Source organism: Cucurbita pepo, chromosome 10, assembly GCF_057944985.1.
Source record: "Cucurbita pepo subsp. pepo isolate OVF chromosome 10, ASM5794498v1, whole genome shotgun sequence".
Taxonomy (NCBI): Eukaryota; Viridiplantae; Streptophyta; class Magnoliopsida; order Cucurbitales; family Cucurbitaceae; genus Cucurbita; species Cucurbita pepo.
Window position 1 is genome coordinate 6,267,043 of NC_141807.1, and position 10,216 is coordinate 6,277,258.

At 41.9% G+C, this 10,216-nt stretch overlaps 1 protein-coding gene across 2 annotated transcripts; it reads left to right on the forward strand.

Annotated features, from left to right (window-relative positions):
* The first annotated feature begins 1,112 nt into the window (after positions 1–1,112).
* Positions 1,113–9,837, forward strand: LOC111803327 (cationic amino acid transporter 2, vacuolar). 2 transcript variants are annotated; one of them, XM_023687676.2, is made up of 15 exons: positions 1,113–1,348; positions 1,438–1,728; positions 1,894–2,095; positions 2,689–2,773; positions 2,882–3,022; positions 3,155–3,273; positions 3,368–3,464; positions 4,466–4,638; positions 4,709–4,775; positions 4,870–5,028; positions 6,104–6,371; positions 6,467–6,575; positions 7,709–7,821; positions 9,209–9,284; positions 9,409–9,837. In XM_023687676.2, exons 2-15 carry the CDS (start codon positions 1,542–1,544, stop codon positions 9,563–9,565), a joined length of 1,953 nt encoding a protein of 650 aa, XP_023543444.2. In that variant the 5' UTR covers positions 1,113–1,348; positions 1,438–1,541; the 3' UTR covers positions 9,566–9,837. The 2 variants fall into 2 exon arrangements, with proteins under 2 accessions (XP_023543444.2, XP_023543443.2); XM_023687675.2 differs by having other exon boundaries at positions 1,113–1,728.
* The last annotated feature ends 379 nt before the right edge of the window (positions 9,838–10,216 follow it).

Sequence of the window (10,216 nt, forward strand, 5' to 3'; positions counted from 1 at the left end):
ATGAGTTATACATAAAGTGAATAAATCCCTTTTCTTTCCTTTTCTTTATCATTTCCTTTATTTATTTATTTATTTATTTTTAATTTCAATCAATTTTATTTTATTTTGTTTGGGGGAAAAGCCCAAAATTTGGTTCAATTATTTTTTCAACTTGAGGTAGCCACTTGATCTTGATCCGATCCGATCCTTTCAATCACAGCCGTCCATTCTCTTACACCAATCAGATGGAAGACTGTTGCCTGGGTCCCACCTCTGGTTAATTATTTATTTTTTATTTTTTAAAGATTTCATTTGGTAGGAATATATTTGAGAAGATCTTTGGAAATACATTAATTTTCCAAAATAAAAATAAAAATAAAAATAAAAATAAAAAACTACGCGATATAATAAATAATAAAAGTGACCGCTATTTTCACCGACGCTAACATTTTTATCAGAGGTTTGGTTTCTACTCTATACAAAACTTTAGAACGGGAAAGCGATTTATTAAAATTAAAAAAAAATATATTTTTCGTATAAAATACTTTAAAGAAATATAATAAATTTAAGTGGGACAATCGTTATTAACGAAGGCTAGATGCTAGGTGCTAAGATTGAAAGCGACATCTTTTAGCATCGAGACTTTTTTTTTATATAAAAATAAATGCTATTTCAAATATTTAATTCGAGTTCATCTTATTTTTACAATAATTAAAATAATTAAATTTATTAATTAATTATTAAACTAAAACTAAATAAATAAATAAATAAGCTAAAATAATAATTAAAAAATATTTTAAACCATTTTACATTATCTAAAAATACATTTAAATTTTTAAAATTTCCAATAATACCTTCGAATTTTAATTTTAATTTTTAAATTTTTTTTTTTAATAATGTTATTTTAAAAATATATGAATATTGATTTAAGAGATGAATGGTTGGGATATTAGAACGGAGGGGGAAGCCGACCCGCCATTCTTGGGGAGCAGCTGGTCGGATTCTCTGGTAAACAATTTTTCACAATTTCTGCCCCGACTACCCCGCGGGCAGCGGGCAGAGGGCAGCATATTTGCCAATGGGTCGGCTGCATCGGAATGGGGTCCTCCACACGCAACATTCTCTAGTGGATTCCTTTACAATTCGTTCATTTTTTTGTTTCTTTTATATGACTCAAAAACAGAGCAATTGAATTCGTTTCCTTCGAGCTGCAGCCACACAAGGAGAAGAGCAACAAAGAACGGAAGAGAGGAGCGTTTTTCTTTTATCCTCTCTTTTGGAATCTGCCCGCTCACCATTTTAATCCAAGAAGAATCAATTCGATTGATAAATTCTTGTTGGGTTTCATTTTCCCTGTTTCGGAATGCGGGTAGATTTGGATTTAGCTTAGTTTTCAATATATATATATATATATATATATATATCTATATATTGATTTGTTGGCTCTATCTTCCTCAGTTTGTGGATCATTATTGTAATCCTAACCTTCTGTTGAAGAACAAGACGAAGAACAAGAACAACAAAAAAGAGGGAAAATCGAGAGAAAACAGGGGATTTTCTTGATGGGTTTCTTGGTTGATTCTAGAGAGGGTAGTGGAAGGGATGGACAGAGTTTAAGGATTGGTTTCAAAGCGTTGATAAGGAGGAAACAGGTTGATTCTGCTCACTCATCAACATCTTCTTCATCATCATCATCAAGGCAACATCAGTTAGCCAGAGAGCTATCGATTTCTCATCTTATTTCAATAGGTACCCATGCTCTAATTTGTTGATGTTTTTCATTTTGTTCTTGTTTTAGAAGAACCCATGTCCTTTGATTCGTAGAAGTTTTTATTGGGTCTCTGAGTTTTTCATGTTGGTTTCTCTTATGTTGAAGATCAAGATAGTTTCTGATTGATATTTGAATTTGTGTAGGAGTTGGTGCTACTATTGGGGCTGGAGTGTATATTCTTGTTGGAACTGTTGCTAGAGAGCATTCAGGACCAGCCCTTGCTATCTCCTTCCTTATTGCTGGAATAGCTGCAGCGCTTTCTGCATTTTGCTATGCGGAGCTTTCAAGTCGTTGCCCATCTGCTGGAAGTGCTTATCACTATGCATACATATGTGTTGGAGAAGGGTAATTTTATGTGGCTTTACTTTGATGTGTACTTGTTGATGTAGTTTAGGATTTGTGAGATCCCACCTCGGTTGGGGAGGAGAACGAATCACCCTTTATAAGGGTGTGAAAACCTCTCCTAGCTGCATCTTAAAAACCTTGAGGGGAAGTCGAAAGGGGTGGGCTTGGGCCGTTACAAATGATATAAGAGCCAGACATCGGGCGATGTGCTAGCTAGGAGGTTGTTCCCTGAAGGGGTAGACATGAGGCGGTTGCTAGTAAGGACGCTGGGCGTCGAAGGGGGTAGATTTGGTAAGGGTCCCACATCGATTGGAGAAAGGAACGATGCTAGTGAGGACGTGGACCTTGAAGGGGGTGGATTGTGGGATCTCACATCGGTTGAGGAGGAGAACGAAACACCCTTTATAAGAGTGTGGAAACCTTTCCCTAACAGACGCGTTTTAAAAATCTTGAGGGGGAGCTCGAAAGGAAAAGTCCAAAGAGGACAATATCTGCTAGCGGTGGGCTTGGGCGGTTACGGGATTTCTTTTAGTTTTTAGCTATAGTTATGTTCTTCATCTTCACATCATAATTCACGAACTGCTTGTATTCAGTGTTGCTTGGTTGGTTGGTTGGGCTTTGATTCTGGAATATACACTTGGTGGCTCAGCTGTTGCACGTGGAATATCTCCCAATTTGGTACTGTGAATCTCTTTCAACTTTTAACACAATTATTGCAATGATTTACAGAAAACTTCTGATCTCTGAAGCCAAAGTAGCTCTTCTGATATATTTTCATGTTTTCAGGCCTTAATGTTCGGTGGCAACGATCGGTTGCCTTCGTTTCTAGCTCGACAAACTCTACCTGGACTTGATATTGTTGTTGATCCATGTGCAGCAATTTTAGTTTTGATTGTCACTGCACTTTTATGCAAGGGGATCAAGGAGGTATGCTAGTAATTTTGTGCAACGACCCTTCCTATCGGGTAGAAAAGAAGAACCGATATTACCTGGGATCGATCCCAAGTTTGTCTGTGAAGAGCCGATCTAATTATAATAGTCCTTATAATTTTCTTGCAGAGTATTGCAGCACAAGCCATTGTTACAGCAGCAAATATATGTGCAATGATGTTTGTCATTGTAGCTGGCTCTTATCTCGGTTTCAAGACAGGATGGGTTGGCTATAGACTTCCTACAGGGTACTTCATCCATTTCACTGTGTTTTGTTACACTATGAGTTAATTGTGCTATCTATGATGAACATTTGTAAATGTCAACTCTGCAATATAACAGGTATTTCCCCTATGGAGTAGATGGGATGCTTGCTGGGTCTGCTACCGTCTTCTTCGCTTATATTGGTTTCGATGCCGTGGCGAGTACTGCTGAAGAGGTAAAATCTGTTATCTCATAAACTTCTGAAAGGTAGTGTCTCTAGCATACACGTTTTAAAATCTTGAGGGGAAGCCTGGAAGGGAAAGTCTAAAGAGGACAATACTTGTTAGCGGTGGGCTTGGACTATTACAAATGGTATCAGAGCTGACACTAGGCGATGTGCCAGCGAGGAGGCTAAGTCCCAAAGAGGGGTGAACACGAGGCGGTGTGCCATTAAGGACACTGGGTCCTGAAGGGGGTGGATTGGGGGCCCCCACATTGACTGGAGAAGAGAACGAGTGCCTGCGAGGACGCTGGGTCCCAAAGGGGGGTGGATTGTGAGGTCCCACATTGATTGAGGAGGAGGACGAAGCATTCTTTACAAGGGTGTGAAAACTTCTCCCTAGCAGACACGTTTTAAAACCTTGAGGGAAAACTTAGAAGAGAAAGTCTAAAGAAGACAATATCTGTTAGTGGTGGGCTTGGGCTGTTATATTACTGTTCTTGTTTCCCTCTTAATTTATCTCGTTAATTCATACAAAAAAGAAACTCAACTTGTTAATCTAAACCAAGAACATATTGGAATGGAATATGGACAAAGATTTTGTGAGATCCCAGATCCAAACAAAGCATTCCTTATAAGGGTGTGAAAACCTCTCCCTAATATACTCGTTTTTAAACCGTGAGGTTAACTGCGATATGTAATGGGCCAAAGAGGACAATATCTACTAGTGGTGGCCTTGAACTGTTACAAATGATATCAGAGCCAGGTACTAGGTGGTGTGACAGTAAGGACGTTGGGTCCCCCCAAGGGGGATGGACTTTGTGAGATCCCACATCGATTGGAGAAGGGAACAAAGCATTCCTTATAAGGGTGTGGAAACCTCTCTCTAGTAGAAACGTTTTAGAACCGTGAGGCTGAGGTCAAAGCGGACAATATCCACTAGTACATGAAACTAATTTAATTTGAGAATACATGACTCTTTGTCAACATTGACTTACTATGAGAAGTTTGAACAGGTGAAAAATCCTCAACGAGACTTGCCAGTGGGGATAGCCTCTTCATTATCTCTTTGCTGTGCACTATATATGTTGGTCTCGATTGTCATTGTTGGTCTGGTGCCTTATTATGAGATGGATCCTGACACCCCCATCTCCTCTGCCTTTGCTCAGAATGGGATGCAATGGGCAGCGTAAGTGTGTAGCACTTGTATGCTTTAAATTTTGATTATCTCAGCTGAAGATATCATCTTTCTGCACCAGTTATGTGGTGAGTGCAGGAGCTGTTACTGCGCTGTGCTCAACATTGCTGGGTTCTATTCTCCCTCAGGTATTGATATGAACTCTTTGAGCTATCTCTCATTTTTAAGCTTTGTTCTGCCACCAAAAAGCACTGACTTTGATCCATGTTCTTCATTTTCAAGCCACGAATCTTGATGGCAATGGCAAGAGATGGGTTGCTGCCCTCTTTTTTCTCGGATGTTAGTAAAAATACTCAAGTTCCTGTTAAGAGCACCATAGCAAGTGGTGTTGGTGCTGCAATCTTGGCCTTTTTCATGGATGTTTCAGAATTAGCTGGGATGGTAAGGCGACTCTTATCTTGTTTTTGTATGTTATGGTTGCATCTTGTTGTTGTGTACGCTCCTGAGCTACGTACATTTTCACGATCTTGAAATCTCATTAATTGTAACGACCCAAGCTCACCGCTAGCTAGATATTGTCCTCTTTAAGCTTTCTCTGAAGGTTTTTAAAACACGTTTGCTAGAAAGAGGTTTTCACACCCTTATAAAAATGCTTCGTTCTCTTCCCCAACCTATGTGGGATCTCACAATCCACCCCCCTTCGGGGTCTAGCATTTTTGCTAACACTTGTTCCCTTCTCCAATCGATGTGGAATCCCCCAATCCATCCCCCTTTGAGGTCAGTGTCCTTGCTAGCACACCGCCTTGTGTCCACCCCCCTTCGGGGCTTAGCCTCCCCGCTGACACATCGCTTGGTGTCTGGCTCTGATACCATTTGTAACGGCCCAAACTCACTCTAGCAAATATTGTTCTCTTCGGACTTTCCCTTTCGGGCTTCCCCTCAAGATTTTTAAAACACGTCTGCTAGGGAAAGGTTTCCACACCTTTATAAAATATGCTTCATTCTCCTCTCCAACCGATGTGAGATCTCACAATCCACCCTTTTTCGAGGTCCAGCATCCTCGCTGGCACATGTTCCTGTCTCTAATCGATGTGGGAACCCCCAATCCACCCCCTTTAGGGCCCAGTGTCCTTACTAGTACACCGCCTCGTGTTCTCCCTCCTTCGGGGCTCAGACTCCTCGCTGACACATCGCCCAGTGTCTCGCTCTGATACAATTTGAACAGCCCAAGCCCACCACTAGCAAATATTGTCCTCTTCGGATTTTCCCTTTCGGGCTGCCCCTCAAGGTTTTTAAAACACGTCTACTAGTGAGAGATTTCCACACCCTTATAAAGAATGCTTCATTCTCCTTCCCAACCGACATGGAATCTCACATTAATGCTGTTTCCATTTCATAGAGCCTAGTTGTCTTCCTATTTCTGTCGACTCCGGAACGTGGAAGAACAAAACTACTCGAGTTATTGATTATATTTATATGGGAAAACTGGTTCAACAATGTTTTGAACTGTGTGCAGGTCAGTGTTGGTACCCTTCTTGCATTTACCACAGTGGCTGTATCAGTGTTGATTCTCAGATACATTCCACCCAATGAGGTGCCATTGCCATTATCTCTTCAAGAGCCATTTGATCCACTGTCCCTAACATGTCAAATGAGTGCTGATGATATTCATGAGAAAAGTTCGGAGATCAATTCTCCAAAGGACAGTGCTAAACCCTTGCTTGATAAAGTGGATTCATCAATTGACATCCCCACAATTGGCAGCTATCTGACTCGATATGGCTGTAAGTTTCATGCTTGTTCTTCATAATGAGCTTCTTCGTTACTGCCAGCATTGTAACCATGTGTTCTTATTTGCTCATTTGTTTGATCGTTGCAGGCATTCTAAATGAGAAGAGACGACGGAAAATTGCCGGATGGTCCATCTTGTCAACATGCGTTGGGGCACTAATCCTAACGTATGCGGCTTCAAATTTGAGCCTTCCAAGGTTGGTTGTTATTACTGGCTTGGCTTCTATTTGTGACGTAGATTCCTGTTTGTTCTATCTCTGTTGGTATGAGGCCTTTTAGGGAAACTAAAAGTAATGTCACGAGATCGTGTGCTTAAGGTAGATAATATCATACCATTGTGGAGGTTCGTGATTCCTAAAATGTTCCGTTGACAAATCTATTAGGGTTGTTCATAGAGATTCAAATTCATGAAGGGAGTAAAACTAGACCATTAATCTCTCGACCCAACAAACCAGATATTCATTACTGGTTGCCTATTGTGAGATCCCATATCGGTTGGGAGGAGAACGAACATTCTTTATAAGGGTGTGAAACCTCTTTTTAGCTAAAAACCTTGAAGAAAAGTCCTAAAGGAAAAACCTGTGAGATTCCATATCCCTACTGTGAGATCCCACATCGGTTGGGGAGAAAAACGAAACATTTTTTATAAGGGTGTGAAACCCCTCTTTAGCAGACGCGTTCTAAAAACCTTGAGGAAAAGTCTGAAAGGGAAAGCCTGTGAGATCCCACATCCCTACTGTGAGATCCCTCATCGGTTGGGGATGAGAACAAAACATTCTTTATAAGGGTGTGAAACCTCTCTTTAGCAGACGCGTTCTAGAAACCTTGAGGAAAAGTCCAAAAAGGGGAAAGTCTGTGAGATTCACATCCCTACTGTGAGATCCCACATCGGTTGTAGAGGAGAATGAAACATTTTTTGAAGGGTGTGAAAACCTCTCTTTAGCAGACATGTTTTAAAAACCATGAGGAAAAGTCTGAAAGGGGAAAGCCTGTGAGATCTCACATCCCTACTGTGAGATTCCACATTGGTTGGGAGGAAAACGAAACATTTTTTATAAGGGTGTGGAAACCTCTCTCTAGCAGACTCGTTTAAAAACCTTGAGGGGACGCTCGAAATAAGAAGTCCAAAGAAGACAATATCTGCAAGCGGTAAGCTTGAGCTGTTATACCTACTCAAAGATTTTGATACCCTAAAAAACGAGGCGGTTAAGATTCATGTTCCTGTCGTGTTTTTTTTATCCTCAGTGGACTAACTAGTAGAATTATGTATGTTTTAGTTTTTCTTGCTTGTCTTGTAATTATATTTTGCCCAATGTGTTTGTTCCATCAGCTATGTGCGGTATTCAGTTTGTGGAACAGGCGTTATGCTTCTTTTATCTGCTTTGGTTGTGCTTTCGTGCATAGACCAAGATGATGCAAGGCACAACTTTGGGCACGCAGGAGGTGAGACATTACTCCTTTAGCATTTTACTTTTTCTTAGCTGAATACTGCTCGGGTTCATACGCATAGTATTAACTTAATATTCGAGTTCGGTAACTAACTAGCTCGAAAAAAATCCTCTTTGGATCACCTATCCTCGATAGAATTGCTAACAGAACTCGTGTTTGCTATCATGGTTAACTAGTGCTTGGATTCGAGTACCTTTGATTCTAATGAAAGTGTGAGATCTCACATCGATTGGAGAGGAGAACGAGTGTCAGCGAGGACGCTGGGCCTTGAATGGGGTGGATTGTGAGATCCCACATCAATTGGAGAGGAGAACGAGTGTCAGCGAGGACGCTGGGCCTTGAATGGGGGTGGATTGTGAGATCCCACATCAATTGGAGAGGGGAACGAGTGTCAGCGAGGACGCTGGGCCCTGAATGGGGGTGGATTGTGAGATCCCACATCAATTGGAGAGGGGAACGAGTGTCAGCGAGGACACTGGGCCCTAAATGGGGGTGGATTGTGAGATCCCACATCGATTGGAGAGGGGGACGAGTGTCAGCGAGGACGCTGGGCCCTGAATGGGGGTGGATTGTGAGATCCCACATCGATTGGAGAGGGGAACGAGTGTCAGCGAGGACGTTGGGCCCTGAATGGTGGTGGATTGTGAGATCCCACATCGATTGGAGAGGGGAACGAGTGTCAGCGAGGACGCTGGGCCCTGAATGGGGGTGGATTGTGAGATCCCACATCGATTGGAGAGGGAACGAGTGTCAGCTGAATGGGGGTGGATTGTGAGATCCCACATCGATTGGAAAGGGGAACGAGTGTCAGCGAGGACGTTGGGCCCTGAATTGGGGTGGATTGTGAGATCCCACATCGATTGGAGAGGGGAACGAGTGTCAGCGAGGACGCTGGGCCCTGAATGGGGGTGGATTGTGAGATCTCACATCGATTGGAGAGGGGAACGAGTGTCAGCGAGGACGTTGGGCCCTGAATGGGGGTGGATTGTGAGATACCACATCGATTGGAGAGGGGAACGAGTGTCAGCGAGGACGCTGGGCCATGAATGGGGGTGGATTGTGAGATCTCACATCGATTGGAGAGTGGGACGAGTGTCAGCGAGGACGCTGGGCCCTGAATGGGGGTGGATTGTGAGATCCCACATCGATTGGAGAGGAGAACGAGTATCAGCGGGACGCTGGGCCCGAAGAGGGGTGGATTTTGAGATCCCACCTCGGTTGGAGTAGCGAATGAAACATTCTTTATAAGGGTGTGGAAACCTCTCCCTAACAGATGCCTTTTAAAAATTTTGAGGGAAAAACCCAAAACGGACTCTGTTGACGGTGGTCTTGAGCTATTACATGTACGAAGATACTGATCTATTGCATTTTCTTTTGTTAGGTTTCACCTGTCCATTTGTTCCTCTGCTGCCAATTGTGTGTATCCTCATCAACATATACTTGCTCATCAATCTCGGGTAACGAACGTTTCATCTTTAAGCTCATGTGTATCGATATCTATAGTGTACATTGTATGGTATCGAAACCATATTCATTTTGCTCGTTCGTTCCTAAGTGATGATCCCTTTCATACCCTTTCAGAGTCGATACATGGGCTCGGGTGTCAATATGGCTAGCAATTGGAGTGATCGTTTACGCCGTCTACGGTCGAACCCACAGCTGTCTACACGACGTAATCTATGTACCAGCGGGGCATGCCGAGAAAGTAAACAAGTACTCGAGGGAGGTGCTGGCTTGATGGATGAGGTTTGGTTGGTAGTTATCAAGAGAGAATTCATTTATAAGGGATCTATTGATGAATTGGTTATGATATTGTTATTTTCATCCATGGAGACTAAGTTGTCTCCTTGTATTATAGGGTTGGTTATAGAATTTCCTTAGCTTGTTTTATTGTTGGGAGGAGGTTAAACACAAATAATGTAAATATGAACGACATTTCATTGTCATTCCTATATATATATATATCTATCTCTCGGTTGTAAATAATATCGGAGATTTATTCCAAATTTATATATCAATTGTTGTGTCAGTAAACAAGTTACCGTTCTCAGTAAATTTCACAGATTGAAACATGGTCGTAATAGGGCGGTATAAACTCTTTGCATGGGCTCGCTGCGCGCTTGTATGGTCTGGAGAACCTTACTTGTCTTATAGTTTAGGTGCTTTATTCGTTTTTGGTTTTATTGCTAGTTGTTTTGTCTGGTTCAATAATACTGCTTATCCGAGTGAGTTTTACGGGCCGACTGGACCTGAAGCTTTTCAAGCTCAAGCATTTACGTTTCTAGTTAGAGATCAATGTCTTAGAGCTAACGTTGGATCTGCTCAAGGACCTATTAATTTAGGTGAATATCTAATGTGTTCTCCGATTAGAGAAGTCATTTTTCAGGGA

Coding starts and splice junctions, on each gene's coding strand:
- LOC111803327 (XM_023687675.2), top strand. CDS start 1,542: ATGGGTTTCTTGGTTGATTCTAGAGAGGGTAGTGGAAGGGATGGACAG. Junction 4,776..4,869: donor TGGGTTCTATTCTCCCTCAG/GTATTGATATGA, acceptor TTCATTTTCAAG/CCACGAATCTTGATGGCAAT. Junction 6,372..6,466: donor CTATCTGACTCGATATGGCT/GTAAGTTTCATG, acceptor TGATCGTTGCAG/GCATTCTAAATGAGAAGAGA.